The sequence below is a fragment of the Kogia breviceps genome, chromosome 3 (genome assembly GCF_026419965.1).
Source record: "Kogia breviceps isolate mKogBre1 chromosome 3, mKogBre1 haplotype 1, whole genome shotgun sequence".
NCBI classification, from domain to species: domain Eukaryota; kingdom Metazoa; phylum Chordata; class Mammalia; order Artiodactyla; family Physeteridae; genus Kogia; species Kogia breviceps.
Window position 1 is genome coordinate 35,008,778 of NC_081312.1, and position 20,733 is coordinate 35,029,510.

General features: G+C 33.3%; 1 protein-coding gene across 13 annotated transcripts in view; it reads right to left on the reverse strand.

The window, feature by feature from the left end:
* GPHN (gephyrin) overlaps positions 1-20,733 on the reverse strand; it is a 640,157-nt gene that overhangs the window by 238,104 nt on the left and 381,320 nt on the right. For all 13 annotated transcript variants that reach the window (XM_059059572.2, XM_059059574.2, XM_059059562.2 and 10 more), the window contains one exon: positions 9,764-9,898. In XM_059059572.2, coding sequence (XP_058915555.1) covers positions 9,764-9,898 — 135 coding nt within the window. The remainder of the gene's footprint in view (positions 1-9,763; positions 9,899-20,733) is intronic.

Sequence of the window (20,733 nt, forward strand, 5' to 3'; positions counted from 1 at the left end):
ATGTAAATTATTTTACATTAATTGGATATTAACAATATCAGAGAGAAGGGCTAAAGAGAATAATATTTATTCAGTCAGTGTAGAAACTTATTGCAAAGGAACAGAATTATAGGTCTAGAAGGGACTTTAGAGGCTACTTAATTTAGTATCATGATGTTACAGATACAGAAACTGAGGTTTACTAGTTCTACCAAAGGTAAAAAGTGGCATACTAGGGCTGATACTCAATATTTGGTGCCTGATAGTGCAATACTTTTACATACTCAATACTGTTGACTTTTCAAACAATTTAGGATCCATAATTTTTTAAATATCTGTCAGTAAATCTGTCAAAGGCAAATGCTAAAGACTGCTCCTTCCAGAATATCATTAAATTGAATTCATGAAGATGCAAAAATGATCTCTTCCTGATATCCATATGAATTATGGGAACCATGGGCCTAAAAGTTTGGCATACACTTTCAACAAAAGTAGAATTAATACAAGTTGCTAAGTTTAATTAAGAGAAGATTCTAAAACACTTCACTTCCAGAAGACTATCACAGCATTATATTTAAAACTAGGAAACAGGTAACAACTAAAATATGCAAAATAGGGACTGGTGAAAAAAACTATGCTATACCAAGAAATTTGAATACTGAACAACAATTGATATTAATGTTGTAGAAGATAACTTAAAAACATGTAAAGATGTACATGACATAGAAAGAATGTTACTAAATGAATGAGATAGGTTAAAATATAGTTTCATAACAACAGCTAACATTTAGTGATCGTTTCTTATATTTCAAATACTGTGGTAAGTGATGTATATGCATTTTAAAATTTAAACTTTAAAACAACCCTATGAGGCAAATAGTATTATTATTTTTCATTTTACAGATGATTAAGGTTATAGAGGTGAAGTAACATTCTGAAAGCCACACATCTAGTAAGTGATAAAGCTGAGATTCATTGCCAAGCCTGGAGACTCTGGAACCAGAGCTCTTAATCACTGCCTTGCCATAATGATCCATTTATATAAAATATTTGAATGCATAAGAAAAAAACCCAGAATGATATAAGCAAAGTTTTAACAGTTGTTATTTATTAAAGGCAGTTTTACAGGAACTTTTTTTTTTGCTTATATTAATTTTCTAAAATGAGCACGTATATTACTTTTTTTTAATTAAAAAAAAAGACCATGCCACTTATAGACTGTCTAAACTATAAAACTGTTAACTCTATAGCTAATAATTTCTGGTTAGCTATATCTTCTCAGGCTAGCTAATAAATTTTCATTTGCAACTCAGATTTCAAAGTGGTGATTGTACACTTCACAGTAATTCTTAGTTTCAATGATAAATATAATTCTCTGAGCATTAAATAATAAGAAAAGGATGGGGGGAATTCCATTTTCAATTTTCATTGTACATAAAGGTAGAGGGGACACTTAATCAGATGAATGAAAAACAGAAATCAGTGTAAAATCCTGTATATTTAGCAGAATGCCAAAGAACAACCATTTAAAATAATTTGTAAACTCAAAATTCATAGCTAAGATATATTATTACTATTTGATTTTAGTTTTCTTCAAAATGTCAACAACTAATTTACCATACTGGATAGTGTCTTTCCTGCTAGAAACGATATGAAAACAATCCTTTTTTTGAAGTCTCAAAAATCTGTTTGCTATCAAACTGGAATAAATAGCAAAATAAATATGCTGTTATAAATGAGGAGAAACTAGACAATAATGAATGAGAGTGGAAATCAGTTACTCAAAAGTCTATAGGAGCCTGGCATTTAATGCAAATAAGTAAAGTAGGCTGGAGGGTATAAAGAATGCCAGCTGAGTACTGATATATGTTGTGCTGGCCCAGTAACGTCAATCTGAGTTTTTTAGAATAGCTGAAAATTGTATTTTTATTTAAAATCTCACCAATTTTAAATGTTCCAAACTAGTTATAAAGAAAGAAGTCATCCCCAAAGATATCCCTAATAAAATTATCTTCCATCAACTATGTTATGACTTAAAAGAGGGCTCTCTGTGCACCTATAAGTAGAAAGGAGACCCTAGGGAAACAGTTACTTTACAAATATAGAAGTAGTATCACATTGGAAATGAGTAAAGTTAGCTGGGAATTACATTTTCTGGTTGTATCTTTAAAAGACTTTGTGAAGTCTTCTATTATTTTGAATCAGGGAGGAGAAACTCTGTTCCCTGTCCTAGAATGAATCTGGATCAAAGTGTCAAGGATGAATCATTTATATTAAGCAGGGTACCGGTGGTCATCTCCCTAAAGAATAAGATCTCTGGAATGAGAATACCACTGTAACATGGTCTAAATGAAAAAGAGAACATACGTAATTTTGACCCAGGATGTTTCCAAGAAACATAAACCACTCTGCTCATTTGATGATATTAGCAGTTCTTTAAGTGTGGTCCACAGACTTGTGAGGGTCCCTGAGATCCTTTCAGGGGTCCACAAGACCAAATTATTTTAATAATAATACTAAGACATTATTTGTCTCTTACACTATGTTGACATTTGCACCGATAGTATAAAAGCAATGGTGGGTTGGTACTATAGTAAAAAATCAAGGCAGTGGATCCAACTAGTGTGAATAGTTATTGTATTATTCACCACTATGTACTAAAAGTTTAACGCTTTCCTCAATGAAACAGTAAATACTAACTCAATTTAATTAAAACTTGTCCCTTGAGTGTGACAAAATGCAAAGTATGAAATAAAACACTTCTGTTGCATAACAAAAGAATGACAGTTGTCTCAGGTTAAAGTACTTAGGCAATAGTTTGAGTTGCAAGCTGAACTAGCCAGGTTATGCACAGAACACCATTTTTACTTGAAACAATGTCTGACAAACTATGACTATTCAGACTTAGATGTCTGGTAGACATTTTCTTGAAAATGAATGAAATGAGACTGTCAATTCATGGAAAACAGACAGGATTTGTTGGTTTTTTTTTTTTTTTTTTTTTTTGCCAAAGAAGAAACTCTACGTTTTAAGCAAACGTTAGAACTGTGGAAAATGTATATCACCATGAGCTTGAGAGCTTCCAATGCTTCCAAGGCGTTTTTAATGAGCTTGGTGGCTTGGTAGTTATATTAATTAAAATGATTTTGGATATAGTCAACACTTGGAAGAACTTGTATTTTCCATGTGATCAAAAAATATGTTACAAAATCATACCTGTATATAAGATCCATTAAACGTTCGGGACAGACCAATGGATTTTTTTCCCCCAGAACAAACAACTTTTTATTGAAGTATAGTTGATTTACAATGTTGTATTAGTTTCAGGTGTATAGCAAAGTGATTCAGTTATCTATCTATCTATCTATCTATCTATCTATCTATCTATCTATCTAATCTATCTATCTATTCTTTCTCAGATTCTTTTCCATTATAGGTTATTATAAGATATTGAACACAGTTCCCTGTGCTATAGAGTAGATCCTTGTTTATTTTACATACACTAGTCTGTCTAATGGATTTTAATACATAGGAGTATGAAATTGCCCTTGACAGGGTTTTAGATTCTATGCTTCAACTAACTTTTAATAGACTACCAACTGAAAAATTTTGACGTAGTGTCAAAGAATATCCACAATTATAAGAAAGTGTTATTAAGATAGTCCTTTCTTTTCTAACTACAGAACTGTGAGGTTGGATTTGTTTCCTCATATTCTTCAACTAAAATAACATATCACAACAGATTGAGTACAGAAGTAGATGTGAGAATCTAGCTGCCTTCTATTAAACCAGACATCAAAATGAATATGAAAAAATGTAAAACAATGCCAATCCTTTTTAGGTTTTTAAAATTTTGGAAAATATTATTTTTCCCATAGCAATATTATTTATATTAACATAGAAAGCCCTTATTATTCTCATTTTGAAGCAAATAAATAAACATTAAAAAAATTTCTAAGTTTTAATTTTCAGTGCAGTAAATATCACCAGCTATAACTCACATAAACAAGCTATTTGAGGTCTTTAATAATTTTTAAGTATGTAAAGGGGTCCTGAGACCAATAAGCTTGAGAACTGCTGGATCTGACCAATAACGTTGAGAATATTATTGATCAATAACCAACGCCCCCATGGGACAGTTAACTTTGAACACAAAAAAACTTATATTTTTGGGCTTCCCTGGTGGCACAGTGGTTGGGAGTCAGCCTGCTGATGCAGGGGACACAGGTTTGTGACCTGATCCGGGAGGATCCCACATGCCGCGGAGCGGCTGGGCCCGTGAGCCATGGCCGCTGAGCCTGTGCGTCCGGAGCCTGTGCTCCACGACGGGTGAGGCCACAGCAGTGAGAGGCCCGCGTACCACAAAAAACAAACAAACAAAAAAACAACTTATATTTTTATGTCCAGAGAATGTATTTTATTAAATTAATTAATGTTACTAATTCAGTGTTTCCCAACCTTTTTGGTGTTTGTTGACTCAACATGTAGAACCCATACATTTCTACAATGTCATTAACTGCTGAACAGTTGTTGATATACCATTGTTGACATGACTTCAGACAAAAGCAAAGAAACTTGATGTTTAGTGTAGTCTTACTGATTTTATTTAGGCTCTCAAAAATAGTGGAAAATCATTTGCAGGCCTCAGTTATTGCCTTGATCTAGGCTAGAATTTTAGAAATTTCATGACATTCTCCAGAGACCTGGGAACCAATGAACTAGCCATATTATATTACACAATCACTCTGATGTTCACAAAGGAAAGTGGTGATAATATGGAATAGTTTGTAAAAACTAACATCACTAGGAAAAAATCTCAGAGAAAATATTACCCTTATACTGGATCAAATAATGCCATTTTTATATGTAAAGGAAATCACACTGCCTTTCAGACATACACATTAAAAACTTGGAGTTAAGAAAATATTCTTTAACCAGAGTAATATAAATTCTTTTGCTCAAAGGACAATAACAGAAGCCTAGAGAGAAGTCATAATTCTGCATTTTGGTGAATATAAGATTAGACATTATTACTAATTATTAAATGAACAAATGCTAAATAAAGATATTTCAATATATACATTTTAATTATTTTATAAACTTTAGTTTAATTAGACAGGGAGAATTTATATTTTCTTCTTAAGAGAAAAAAAAAGAACTTGCTGGTTAGTCTGGGCACAAAATTCTATTCTAACCTTTGAGGTACAAGGGAATATGTGACAAGAGATTACATTTATTTATTTATTTATTTTAGTCAAACTTCAGATGCTTAGGGAATAAAAGGAAAATTGAATTGGTCTTTGTAAAAAATTCTCTATTTTAATAACATCTATAGGGAATGGTGAATTGATTGGAAGTTTGGAATTTTTTTTCTTTTTTGTTCTGGTCATTATTCTCTACAACAAGCCTCTTGATTCTAATAGAGGTGCTACTGCCTTTCATAATTGAAAATCAGAACTCATTTAAGTTGTGGATCATGCTCACTTTAAAATGCAGTTTGTCACAGAATTATTCTTTTAGCAAACCATTTTTGGGAGACTATCACCATTTTAGAACTTGAATCCTCTAGATATTGCCCATTCATAGAATCTACATGCTATTTGACTTTTTGGCTTAGGCACTACTTTACTTAGGGCAATGAAAGACTAAAATCCCAAGTTTGTTCTTAAAATATACTTCACTGTGTTCTCAAGCAAGAGAAGTGAAAATCACTTGTCATTTCAGTCAGATTCCATTAAAAGAAAATATCTGATATGAAAGAGAAACGACTTTCCCCATATACAGAAATATATTATGTCATTTCAGCAAAAAAAAAAAATTTTTTTTGCTGGAGACAATGCCATTCTATGAAGAACTGTTTAGAAAAGATAACACCTTGTTGTCCTTATTAGATTGTGATGAGTGTACTGAAAAGGAAATCGAAACTTCGTGTGTTTTACAGTTCGTGTTCTTACTATAGCTGGAAAATCTTAAAGGATCAAGGCACAATCTAGGATATTATATTGCAGTGAGCATAAAAAATGTGAATTCAAAATAATGTTTAATATTATAGTTGTTGACCTAACAGGAACAGATGCATACATACAAATGGACAGAAAGTTTTCACCTTAAATGCTGCCCCATGATAAAAAGCTAAAGAGGGAAAGGTTGGAACTGTTAGTTTTTTTTTTTTTTTTTTGCGGTATGCGGGCCTCTCACTGTTGTGGCCTCTCCCGTTGCGGAGCACAGGCTCCGGACGCACAGGCTCAGCGGCCATGGCTCACGGGCTTAGTTGCTCCGCGGCATGTGGGATCTTCCCGGACCAGGGCACGAACCCGTGTCTCCTGCATCGGCAGGCGGATTCTCAACCACTGCGCCACCAGGGAAGCCCCGGAACTGTTAGTTTTTAATTCTAATTTGGTTATTTAACCCTTCTGTGTTTTCACAAAGACTAGGGTAAGTGTTTCTGATGGTTATCCCCAGAGTATTCTGTACTCCTGCTGATAATCATAGCACTTATTATACTTTATTATAATTTATAGTTGCCTGTTTTATCTGTTTGTAAAGCCAAGAACAATGTTATTTGTTCACCATTGCTTTCCCAGAACCAGGCAAAGACTTATTTAATAGATGAATAACCCTGTTGGGGAGGCAAGGATTACCAGTTTCATCATAGACAAAAAGCTCAGAGAAGTTGAGCAAATTGCTTAATGCAGTGTACTAATTAAGTAGAGAAGCATTTGAATCCAGGTCTTCTATTATCAAGTCAAGTGCTCTTTCTAGTGCTGATCTTTTAAGACTGTATTGTATTTCCGATGTAAAGAAAACATATTCGCACATATATTTCTACACATGACAGATTGCATGCCTAATCTGAAACATGGAAGGGGGATTTCTATGGGGTTTGGCTAACAGTAATATGTACTAAATTAGAAATATCCCATCCAAGATGCAGTAACAATACAATGTCAAACTCAACTTGTGTTCTAATTTTGTGCTAGATATCATTCCTGGGATGTCTTATACATATCTTAGATTGAAAACATTCAAAACCAAAATGTATTAACAACTCTCCTTTGCTTTTTCTCTTTTATTCCTTAGTATAGTTAATAACATCATTTACCCATATCTCAAATTAGAAACCTGACTTTCTTTTTGATTTCTTCTCTGCCCTAAATTTTTATGCTATAAAATTAAAATAAAGAATTCATCTAGAACAGATTTATGTGCTAAAACCTACAGCCTTGAAATTTGACTCAGCAGGCAAAGGCAAAAAATAAAGTCATTATTTAAAATAAAAACCTGATATCTGAAGTTGGATTTTGAAGTCACTGAATTAGGTTATTTATAGACTAATGAAGTTTTAGTCTGAGAGTTCTTGATTGGTGAATACTGCCTGTAAGGTGGTCATTTCTGCTGAATATAATTCTCAAAACCTCCATCTGGCAAAAAAGCTTTTGTTTTGTTTTATTCATCTTTCATGTCCCTGGTGAAATGTTACTCCTTAGAGAGGCCTTCTCTGATCATCCCATCTAAGTGAGGTTTCTCTCCTTTTATTTTCTATCACTACAGTTTTTTACTTCTTCTTACCATGAATTTCAATGTATCATTATTAATTTACTGTAAAAGTATATTTATTATAATTTAAACAGTTATTTTAAATACATTTATTTAAAAAATACCTATTTATTTCAATATACCATTGACTAAACTGTAAACTCCATGAGGGCAGAGATTATATCTGCCACTGATATAAAAGTACATATAAAAGCATCTAGTTTCCATTCAATTAAGCAGTCTTATAATTTGAGACTTGTCATAGGAGGATTAATTTGATTATCTTTACTTCTTTTTAAAAAATAAGTATTCAAACTAATTTTTCTATTATATTACTATTCTGATTCAACCGTAAAAGTTTAATTTTAAAATTACAACAAAGCAATAATTTTATCTTTGAGATTACATTCTGGTGTTGGTAAAAATTATTTAAAAGAAACAGAATCTTATTCCTAGACAAATTTACAGAAAAAAATTCCTGAAAAAAAGATATTCAAATATTCTATTTTATTTGAATTTACTGTCAATGTGAACAGCTAAGTTTTAACTATGGAAAAAATATCAAGACAAGCCACTTCCTTTCCTAAAATTTTGCAATAAGCAAATTAACTTAATGTAGAAATTTGGCGTGATTTTTAAAAATGTATTTAATATTCTCTTTGTAATTAAGACGTAATTGCAGAGTTTTAAAAAGGCTCAAGAACTACTATGTATAAATAAACTTAGCTTAAAATATTTATGTACACAGTATATCACTAAGAAAAAAAATACTGTCTTAGATAATTCTGTATTCCCATTATTAAGGTCTTAATATTTGGTGAATGAGTAAACTTTTATACTGGACTTAACATTTAGCTTTAATTATCTCCTAGACTTTATAAATGAGTACAACTTACACTGTTGGAATTTAATGAAGTCAAATAAATTATTTTGTTTTAAAAATTTATAAGATATGGATGAGATTCTTCTACCCAATTTATGTCTTGAACTCCATGTTTTCATTCAGTTGAAGATGTAGCTGACTGGCACCCCAAGTATAAATGTATAACATACATTTTATATCTAGAATGTTTTTATAGTTTTTCTTTATTGAAGATTTAGGACCTCAAGTTTTTTAAACTATAAAATTAATATCAGCTATTTTTGACACAAGTCTAAAAACAATGATATACAACAGTTAACACTCTGAAGACTTTGCTGAAAAGGTTGTACCATGGAATGTAAAAACAACTGCACTACACATATCAAGAATTGCTTGAGATTACTTCTAGTTAAATTCAATAATATTCATAAAACTCATAGAAAAGCTGGAAGTGAGGAAGATAGCTATATAAGTCCTTAAATCTTATGACAGTAAAAAAGCCACAGTTTGAAAAATTACCTAGAGAGCCCTGAAATAAATTTACTGTATAGCCTGATATTTAACATCATATCCTATTAAATAAGAAGGAATGTTACTGTTAAGCTTTTGATGCCAATAGTGGATCCATCCCATAGAAAACTTGAAAGCACAAATGACTAACTTTGCCAGGAAAGAGATATTCCAGGAAAAAGCATCACAGTCATAATTAGGTTTGCTACTCAATTTTTCACATACATGAAGATGTCAGGTAGCAAATAAATGTCTAATCCTCCCCCCACCCCCTTACATGATTGAGTACTTGGGAAAAATTATAAAAAATAAATACTAAGACACTTCCTCCCTCCCCCAAAGGTTGGCATTAAAACTTTCTTTCTAATCAATTTAGATTTGTTTCCAAATATTAGGCAGCAACATTCCAAGTTGAATATGTTTGAAAAAATTTGGAATGATACTAGAGCAGGGAGCTACCCCCACCTGGACAAGTTAAAAAAAAAATCCCTTTGGTGATATTATTTTATTTTGTCAATCTTACTGTTTATTGGCCAGAAACACATTCATCCTCTGCATAAATAAATAACTTCACATCTATACTAATAAGTATGCTAAAAAATAATAAGTCTACAACAAAGAAACAGGTGCTACAAAAAGTAATACCTATAGCTGTGAGGTAGCAGGCATTTTGAATGAAATTTCTATTGCTCTATTGTTGGCCTAATACGACAATCTGTGAAACATTAGGTGGTAACTATGTTATAGCCCATTAATTTTTCATCATATTATCTTGCATGCAATCCAATCTTGACAAGCGGAGGGAAATATTGGTTGGTTAGTTTTCCCAGATTCACATAGCAGAGCAGGTTTAAGGTGCCAAGGAACTGTACTTACTTTTGGTGTTGGGCAGGAAGCTGTAGAAAGGCGAGATGTAGCCTGAGCACGAGGAGATTCTGAAGGAGTAGTGCTGAGGGAAGCTGTGTCTCGTGGAAGCACCTGAACGCCACGAGAAATGATGGAGTCTGGAATCTGGACAAGAGGAACAAGTATGATTTAACATGCTGAAAACACCAACAACATGTAAAATCAATACCCACATCAAACATTTGGGGGGGGCATTCTTTGCTACTGAGCTCTCAGATATTTTGTTTCACGTACTGTTAGGTATGAATGCATCCAACAATTTGGGATAGCGTAGAAACCTTCATATTTAAAATATTTTCCTTGGCCAAATAATATTTCATCAATTTTTTTATGAGGCAGTATAGAACTGCAGTGAGAAGTAAAGTGTTTGGCATTCATATACTGGCTCTGCCACTTAATAGTTATTTAATTCCTAGATATTTTCCATTTCCCTTTCAGATTCATTCTCCACCCTTCTTCACTCTCTCTGCTTGAAGCTAACCTGTACAGATAGAATCAATAAGCTATTTTGTGCTCTCTGGTTTCTAGCTGGGCTCAGCTAATAGGAGCCACTGTCAGGAAACTGAAGAGTTTTAGGAGAGTAAGGTCTGACATTTATTCCCCTGGCTCCTTCTCTACCAGGTCACGGTAGGTTGGCTAAGATCACAGCCCCCATCAGATGACCCTTGCTTTCGGCTCTTTTCTGGATTCCAATAGCAGCTCCCACCCTTGCCCCATTAGGACTAGGGGTATTAATGATTCCTACTATTACTAGTCCCAGGGTGCTGCATCATGTTTTGTTGCTTTCCCTAAAATCTGCCCAAGCTTTTGTAAATATCATAGTCCTTTATTATACTCTTCAATTATCCATTTAAGTATGCTGTGACTTTGCTGGGATACTGATGGATATATTTTTTTAATTTGCCATTTCCTTTATCTAAAAAATGTAGATAATTATAGCATTTACCTCACCAGATTATTGCTGGGGGTTAAATAAGATAATGTATATAAATTATAGAACACTTACAAATAGTTAATACTTAATAAATATTGGCGATTGCTAGTTATTATACCTATCAATAGGGTAAAGACTGATGTAACTGAATATTACTACTGTAAAAACATATAAATGTAAGGACAAATAATGTGGATTATTTAAAAATTATTAATATTTACATTGATTATAAAATTTATTATTCAGGGCTATGCATAATTTAGTTCATGTTCTGGGCTAGTCCTAGTGAGTGTAGATCTTCTAATCTCAAAATGAGAACTTGACTACTTTCAAGCAATTATCATTCAATCAACAAATATTACTTACTATCTGAAAAGAAGAAAACAGCAGCCAGATTTTGTGACTAGAAAGGTACTCTGTATCTTACACACCATCTCTTTCTCAAAAAGGACATATTACTTTCATAAATGCTCTTTTATTTAGTTTCCATAACTACATACTCAATACCAAAGGTACTGCCACCATTTCAGGGCTTAACAATTTATGTGATTTATAAACAATAACCCCATAACTAGGAATGAAAAGCAATGGGAATTCTGAGAAGAAAAATAGCTCCATTTGCTAGTATATTTGAATAGTGAATTGCAATAAATATTTTAAAGAAATGGAAGTAGTCTAATTTAGAAGAGCTATATGTTGCCACTTATGTCTAATATAAAAGGCCATGTATTGGAAAGAAAAAGGTCAAATGCCCCTATTATATTTCACATAATACCACGTTTCTTTCACAGAAATTACCCATACTTATACTACATTTATATGTATGCTAGTTTGATCAATGTCTATCTCCCACACCAGAATGCATTGTCATGATGATGGAACTGTGTTTTTGCTACTATTGTACATCCAGTACCTAATGAAGCATCTGCACAAAGTAGTATACATGTGTGATATGTATTTCCAGACTTACACACACAAACACATACACACACACTATCTTCACACCCCCAATAAACAAAAGAGTAGGATATTTGAGGGAGAAGGTAACTTTAAATTGTGAGGTACATACTTTTGGGTTACTAGTCTGGAAATACAGAATGAACCATTGGAAATATGAGTCTGGAGCTCAGGAAAAAGTTAGAATTGGATATATACTTTGGGAATTATCACTGAAGGTGGTAGTTTCAGTCATGCAAATATTTCAGATCACCCAAGGAGGGCACATAAAAGAACAAAAGATGACAGTTGAAAATTCTAGGTGATATCCATATTAAGGGGTTAACAGAAGAAAAGGAATTAGGAAAAAAAAAAACTGTAAATGGTATGATGATACAACATTGTTTTCCTTGAATAATCTGCGTTTATATCTATTATCTTGACTTAATTATTAAATAACACATCTTCTCACTTTCAGAAGTGTTTCAGTTTGGAAGATAAATTATTTGGTCTTCCTATCTTTAAGAAACTGTTAGAGACAAAAGAGGAATATTAAGACAGAGCGAACATAAGGAAAGAGAAGAAACTTTCAGGAGATGTTACAAAATATCAACTATTGGGGAGAACAGGAGTAAGATGAGAGTTGAAAAAATGCCATTAGATCTAGCAATTAAAGAAGATACAAGTAAAGTAAAAAGAATAGAAATGAGTTGAGGAAGCAAGTGGGGATGACAAACCAGGGTAATTGGTGGGAATAAAAGAGACATTCACTAATATTCTCTTCTTTGGTGCTAGGAATGAAGATCTATCTGATGAGGAAAAGGGGAAGTAAAAGTGGGAAAGATAACTCTAGGGGAGTCATAAAAATCTGGAAAAATGCACTGATGACTGAAGCATGGAGGATAACTAAGGCATTGGTAAAGGAAATATCAACCATCATTGAGAATCCAGTTAATACTGGCAACCATAAATTTCCAATTTCATTATGTAACATAGTGTGGATATAAAATTTCACCCATCTCAAAAAAGAAAGTTATGCTACAGAGACTTAGAAATTATTTGCAGAGATATGATTGTGGAAGCTACAGAAATAGATGAGATCTGAAAGACAAAGACCATATGGAAAGAATACAGCAAGACAGAAAAAGGAGAAAGAAACAGACATTAAAGAACAAGATAGAGGTAGTCATTAGTAACCTAAAAGAAAGCTATTATTTGGTGAAGATAGATACCTCAATTTAAGTGGTAAAGAAAAAAGCTGGAGGTAAGGAAAAGGATGCAGTGAATATGGACAACTCTGTTGTATAGTGTTTGTAATGTTTCCTCTTTGGAGATATTATGAACAATTCTTGTTCATGTACCATAATTCCCACATGCATTAATTCTAGGATATATATACTCAGAAACAGAATTGCTGGTTGTAGGGTGTGAATACTTTCTTTTACAAATTCCCAAATTGGTTAAGCCAATTTATATGTCTATCAAAAGAAAATGGTGACAATTCCTCTTACTCCACAACTTAGCTCTACCTAGTACTGGCAGTATTATTAATTCTTTTTCAAATGGGATACTAAAAATATCTTAATGTGTGTGTTTTTTAAAAGTCTTTATTGAATTTTTTACAAGATTGCTTCTGTTTTGTTTTGATTTTTTTTGGCTGTGAGGCATGTGGGATCTTAGCTCCCCCAGCCAGGGATCGAACCCACATCCCCTGCATTGGAAGGTGAAGTGTTAACCACTGGGCCGCCAGGGAAGTACCCTTAATGTGGTTTTAATTTCTTTTCCCGTCCTTGTTAATAAGAGTAAATACCTTTTCATATGTTTATCAGCTATTTAGATGTTCTCTTTTGTAAAGTCCCTATTCAATTTGCCCTATTTTCCCCTTATTAAGTTTTTTTTTTAAATTGAATTGTTACATTTCTGTATCTATTCTGGATAACAAGTCCTTTATCAGTTTTATATGGTGTAAATATCTATTCCTACTATGTAGCTTGCCTTCTTACCTTATCATGTATTGTGATGAACAGAATATTTTAATTTTAATTTAGTTAGCTCTATCAATATTTTCCTTTATAGTTAGTGGTTTTTGTGTCTTAAAAGGAATCCTTTCTGAGTGACATCAGTAGAAAGGTAGAGTAGGTAATGTCAATAGTCCACTCCTCTACTAAAGAAGTGAATAAACTAACAAAATCTGTCAGAATCAACTTTATCAGAAATCTAGAAACTAATCAAGTTTACAGCAGCCAGGTGAGTGCTTAATCAAAAAAACCCACAAAACCCCCCAGTTGATCCCCTACTACATAGCTCAGTGATTGCCTTGAAGACAAGCCCACATGTCTGGTAAAGGTTCTGAGTACTGAAGGGAAACAAACCTTATTCTCAAGGGTTGTGGTTGTTTCAGTATGTCTGGTAGCTCCCTGAAGGATACCCTCAAAGGGCTTTCTTTTATTTTCCCTATCTTGGAACACTCCCATGGCTCAGGCAACTAACTGGAGGGGAGGTTATCCAATTAATTAATTAATTAATTTAAAAAATTACTTTATTCAAGTCAATTTCTGTGTGTGTGCATGTGTGTTTGTGTGTGTGGTATGCGGGCCTCTCACTGTTGTGGCCTCTCCTGTTGTGGATCACAGGCTCAGCGGCCATGGCTCACAGGCCCAGCTGCTCTGCGGCATGTGGGATCTTCCCGGACCAGGGCACGAACCCGCATCCCCTGCATCGGCAGGCGGATTCTCAACCATTGCGCCAACAGGGAAGCCCAATCCAAATATTTAAAGTCAAATATATTAGCCACTGCTGTCTGGGCAGTGGATAACAGGTGGAATGAATAACAGATTAACTTAAGAACCTGGGAGGAAAGCCATGTAATGAGATGCTTTCAGGCATAAGAGCTTTGAAAAGCTCCCAGATATTCCTGAGTTCCAGGAGGTCATGATTATGCCTAAGGCAATGCACATCATTAGAAGACTTCACCTAATCTTTCACCTCTTGCTGAACTAAAGATTTTGCACAACTAGGAAGTGAAGATTAGGCAGAGTAGTAAACTGCCTGGTTGAGTGTTGAAGGCATGCTCCAATATATAAAAAGAGCTCCTCTGCAAAGAATGGGAGATTTTCTTTTACTGTATATATATATTTTCCAGGCATTTAAGGAAATTATGTCAAATCACTAGCTGACCACGAAGCTAATGGAACAGAGACTTCAGTGGCCACACACAACAAAGAAGAACAGACTTGACAAAAGTAGTTCAGATATTTGTAGTGAGGTGGATGGACCTAGAGCCTGTCATACAGAGTGAAGTCAGTCAGAAAGAGAAAAACAAATACTGTATGCTAACACATATATATGGAATAAAAAAAAAACAAGAAAATGGTCAGAAGAACCTAGGGGCAAGATGGGAATAAAGATGCAGACCTACTAGAGAATGGACTTGAGGATACGGGGAGCGGGTAGGGTAAGCTGGGACAAAGTGAGAGAGTGGCATGGACATATATACACTACCAAATGTAAAACAGATAGCTAGTGGGAAGCAGCCGCACAGCACAGGGAGTTCCGCTCGGTGCTTTGTGACCACCTAGAGGGGTGGCATAGGAAGGGTGGGAGGGAGGCAGATGCAAAAGGGAAGAGATATGGGGACATATGTATATGTATAACTGATTTACTTTGTTATAAAGCAGAAAATGACACACCATTGTAAAGCAATTATACTCCAATAAAAATGTTTAAAAAAAAGTAGTTCAGAAAAGTTAATGAACAAACAAACAACAACAATTATAACAAGCAGCAATAACATACCCTGGCGAGGGGAGAGAATTTGATTTCCAGAGTTGCTACTAGTAATATTCAAAGGGCCCAGTTTTCAACAAAAAAATTATATGGTATGCAAAGAAACAAGAAAGTATGACCCATGTATAGTAAAAAAATAAAAAGAAGAAATAGAAACTGTTCTTGAGAAAGTCCTGACACTGGGCTGACTAGAAAAAGTTTTTAAATTAACTAATTAAAATATATTCAAAAAGCTAAAGGCAACCATGGAAAAGCACTAAAGAAAGCATGATAATGATGTACCACCAATAGGGAATATCAATAAAGAGGTAGAAATCATAAAAAGAAAAAAATAGAAATTCTAAAATTGAAAAGTATAACTAAAATAAAAAATTCACTACAAGCATTCAGTACAAGTTTTGAGCAAGCAGAAGAAAGAATCAATGAACTGAGGAGCAGAAATAAATAAAGAATAAAGAAAAATGAACAGGGTTTAAGAAACCTGTGGGACAACAATAAATGTACCAAGATATGCATAATGGGAATCCCATGAAGAGAGAAAGAGGCAGAAAAAATATTTGAAGAAACAATGCCTGAAAACTTTCAAATTAGATGAAATACATGAATCTACACATCCAAGAAACTCAACAACCCCAAGATGGATAAACTCAGAGATCTACACCTAGATATATAATCAAACTATTGAAAGTGAAAGGAGAGAATCCTGAAAGCAGCAAGAAAAAAGCAAATCAAGGGATCCTCAATAAGAATTGTAGCTGATTTTTCAACAGAAAGCAAAAGGGTTGGTTGGCAGTGGGAAGACATACTCCAAATGCTGAAAGAAAAATAATCTGTCAACCAAAATTTTTCTGTCTGGTAAAACTACACTTCAAGAATGAAGGAGAAATCAATACATTCTCAGATAAATGAAAACTGAGAGAGTTCAATGCTAGAAGAGCTGCCTGACAAGAAATGCTAAAGGGAGTCCTTTAGGCTGAAATGAAAGGACACTAGACAGTAATTTGGAATTCATCATGTAAAGAAATAAACAACACTGGTACTCCACATAGGTAAATATAAAAGTTACTATTAATGTATATTTTGGGTCATGAATTTGTACTTTTCCTATATAATTTAAAAAGAAAACTGCATAAAAGAATAATTATAAATCTGTATTGATGGGCACACAATGTATACATATATAATTTGTTAAAATAACAATATAAGTGAGGGAGATAGTGAAAAGTTTTTGCATAATATTTAAACTAACCTGGTATTAATTAAGACTAGATTGTGATAAATTAAAATGTTAACTATAACCTTCACAGCAATCTCTAAGAAAATAACTAAAAAATATTTGGTAAAAGAAATGAGAGGAAAAACAAAATGGTATACTAGAAAATATCTATTAATCAAAAAAGAAGGAAGTAATGGAGGAAATGAGGAACAAGAACAACAACAAAAGACACTGAAAACAAACAGTGAACTGGAAGAAATCTTACCTTATCTGTAATTACATTAAATGTAAGTGGACTAAACTACTCAATTAAAAGGCAAAGACTGGCAGAATAGATTAAATCCCTTTCAAAAAAAAAAAAAAAACAAAACCCATGATCCAAGTGTATACTTTAGATCCAAAGACACATATTGGTTGAAAGTGAAAAAGTTGAAAAAAATATTCCATGCAAACAGTAATTGAAAGAGAGCTGGAATAGCTATAATAATATTAGATGAAATGGACTGTATGGCAAAAACTGTTCAAAGAGACAAAGACCTCAGATAATGACAAAAGGGTCAATGCATCAGAAAACAAAACAGTTATAAACACTTACCCAGAGCCCCAAAATATATAAAACAAAACCCAACAGTATTAAAGAGAGAAAAATATTTTTTAACAATAAAATCGGCAGACTTCAATGCTCTCAACACTTTCAATAATGGCTAGAATAGCTAGTCAGAAGATCAACAAGTAAAACAGAAGATTTGAACAAGAGTATAAACCAATTAGACCTAGTAACCATACAGAAAACAATCTACCTGATAACATCAGAATACACATTTTTCTCAAGTGAACATGGAACATTCTACAGGATAGACCAAATGTCAGGCCACAAAATAAGTCTCACTAAAATACTGAAGTCATACAATGTTTCTTCTCCGACCATAATGGAAAAAAAGTAGAAATCAATATAGAAATAAACTGAGAAATTTACAAATATGTGGAAATTAGACACATTCTTAAACAACCAATGAGTCAAGGAAAAAAATCACAATAGAAATTATAAAATACTTTGATATGAATGAAAATGAAAAACACAACATACCAAAACTTATGGGATATAGTAACAGGAATGCTCAGAAGAAAATGTATAAGAAAAGCAAACTAACCTCCCAAAAATGGGGAGGAAGGAGTAATAAAGATTCCAGTGTAGATAAATGATATAGAGAATAGAGAAACACTGAAAGGATCAACAAAACCCAAACTGGTTCTTTGAAAATATCAACAGCATTGGCCAACTTTTAGCTAGACTGACCAAGAGAAAAAAAGATAAAACTCAAATTACTAAAATCACTAATGAAGTGGGAACATTATTATTGATCTCACAGAAATAAAAAAGATTGTAAGGGGAATGCCATGAACAATTATATGCCAACAAATTAGGTAACCTAGAGGAAACAGACAAGTTCTTAGAAACACAAAAACTATCAAAACTGATTCAAGAAGAAATAGAAAATCTGGGATAGACAAATAACAAGTAAAAAGACTGAATCAGTAATCAGAAAAAAGCTTCCAACAAGGAAAAGCTCAGAACCAGATGGCTTCATCAAATAATTCTGTCAAATGTTTAAAGAAGAATTAAATAATTCTAAATAATAAATTCTTCACAGACTCTTCCAGAAAATGGAAGGGAAGGCTTCCTAAACTTATTTTATGGGGCCAGTATCACCCTGATACCAAAGACAAATTAAGATGACACAGGAAAAGAAAATTACAAACCAATACCCTTTATGAATATAGATGTTTGGCAAACATCCTAAATAAAGTACTATAAAACTTAATCCAATAGCATATTAAAAGGATTATATACTATGACCAAGTGGGATTTATACCATGAATGTAAGGGTGGTTCAACATAATAATCAATGTGTAATACAATGCATTAATAGAATGAAGAAAAAATCCACATGATCCCAGAATCCAAATGATGTAGAAAAAGCATTTGACAAAATAGAACAACTTTTCATGACAAAAACACTCAGAAAACTAGGAATAGAAGACAAAAACACTCAGAAAACTAGGAATAGAAGACAACTTTCCCAACCTGATAAAGGGCATCTATGAAAACCCCACAGCTAACATTCTACTTAATGAAAGACTGAAAGCTTACTTTAAGATCAGGATCAAGGATGTCTGCACTCACCACTTCTTTTTAACAATGTACTAGAAGTTCTAGCTAGGGAAATTAGGCAGGAAAAAGAAATAAAAGGCATCCGAAATGAAAGGGAAGAAGTAAAACAATTTCTATTCACAGATGACACTATTTTTTTATCCACAGAAAGAAATATTTGAACTAATAAATTCAGCAGAATTGCAGGACATATGAGGAACACACCAAAATCAGTTGTATTTGTATACACTAACACTGAAAATTTTAAAAAAGAAAATTAAGAAAGCATTTCCATTTACAACAGAATCAAAAACAATAAAATATTAAGAAATAAATTTAACCAAGGAGGTACAAGACTTTATACATTGAATATTACCAAACATAAAAAGACATAAATAGGGCTTCTCTGGTGGTGCAGTGGTTAAGAATCAGCCTGTCAATGCAGGGGAGACAGGTTCAAGCCCTGGTCCGGGAAGATCCCACATGCCACAGAGCAACTAAGCCCATGTGCCAAAACTACTGAGCCTGTGCTCTAGATCCTTCAAGCCACAACTACTGAGCCTACGTGCCACAACTACTGAAGCCCGCTTGCCTAGAGCTCGTGCTCCGCAACAAGAGAAGCCACTGCAATGAGAAGCCCATGCACCACAATGAAGAGTAGCCCCCGCTCACAACTAGAGAAAGCCCACACACAGTAATGAAGACCAACCACAGCCAAAAATAAAATAAATTTATTTAAAAAAAAGAAGACATAAATAAATGGAAAGACATATATTAAGGTAGCAATACTACCCAGAGGGAATTACAGATTCAATACAATCTCTATCAAATTCCAACAAACTAACACAACATTGTAAAGCAACTATACCCCAATAAAAAAATAAATTAAAAAAATCATGAAAACTGGAAAAAAAATTCTAATAGATTTTTTTGCAGAAATAGAAAAGCCCATCCTAAAATTCATATGGAATCTCAGTGGACTCCACATAGCCAAAACAATCTTGAAAAACAGAGTTGGAAAACTTACACTTTCCAATTTCAAAACTTACTTCAAAGGTGCAGTAATCAAAACAGTGTAATACTGCCATAAGGACAGACATATAGGTCAATGGAATAGAATTGAAAGTCCAGAAAGAAACCCTCTTATACTTTTATGGTTAAGTAATTTTTGACAAAGGTGCCAAGACAATAGGAAAGAATAATCTTTTCAACAAATTGTGCCAGAACAACTGGATATCCACATTTAAAAAATGAAGTTCTACCCTTTCCTCACATGATATACAAAAATTATCTCAAAATGGATCAACGACCTAAATGTAAAAGCTAAAAATTATAAAATTCTCAGAAGAAAACAGAGGAATAAATATTCTTTACCTTGGATTTGGTAATTGATTCTTAGATATGATACCAAAAGCATAAGGAACAAAAGAAAATTTAGACAAACTGGACTTCATCAAATTTAAAAACCTTTGTACATCACAGGATTATCAAGGTTGAAAAGACAACCAATAGAATGGGAGAAAATATTTGCAAATCATATATCTGATAACGGTTAAGTATCCAGAATATATAAAGAATACTTACAACAGAACAACAAAAGATGACCCATTTAAAAAAGAAAAAACAACAAAAAACCTCATTTTAAGAAATGAGGCAAAAGACTTGAATAGACATTTCTCTGAAGATATACAAATGGTCAACAAACAACATGAAAAGATGTTCATTATCATCAGTCATTAAGGGAAATGCAAATCAAAACCACAATGAGATACTTCACACTCACTCAATAGCTGTAATTTTTTTAAAAAAGGAAAACAACAAATGTTATTGAGTATGTAGAGAAACTGGAAACCTCATACATTTCTGTTAGGTATGTAAAATGGTGCAGCTCTGTGGAAAACAATTTGGCGGTTCCT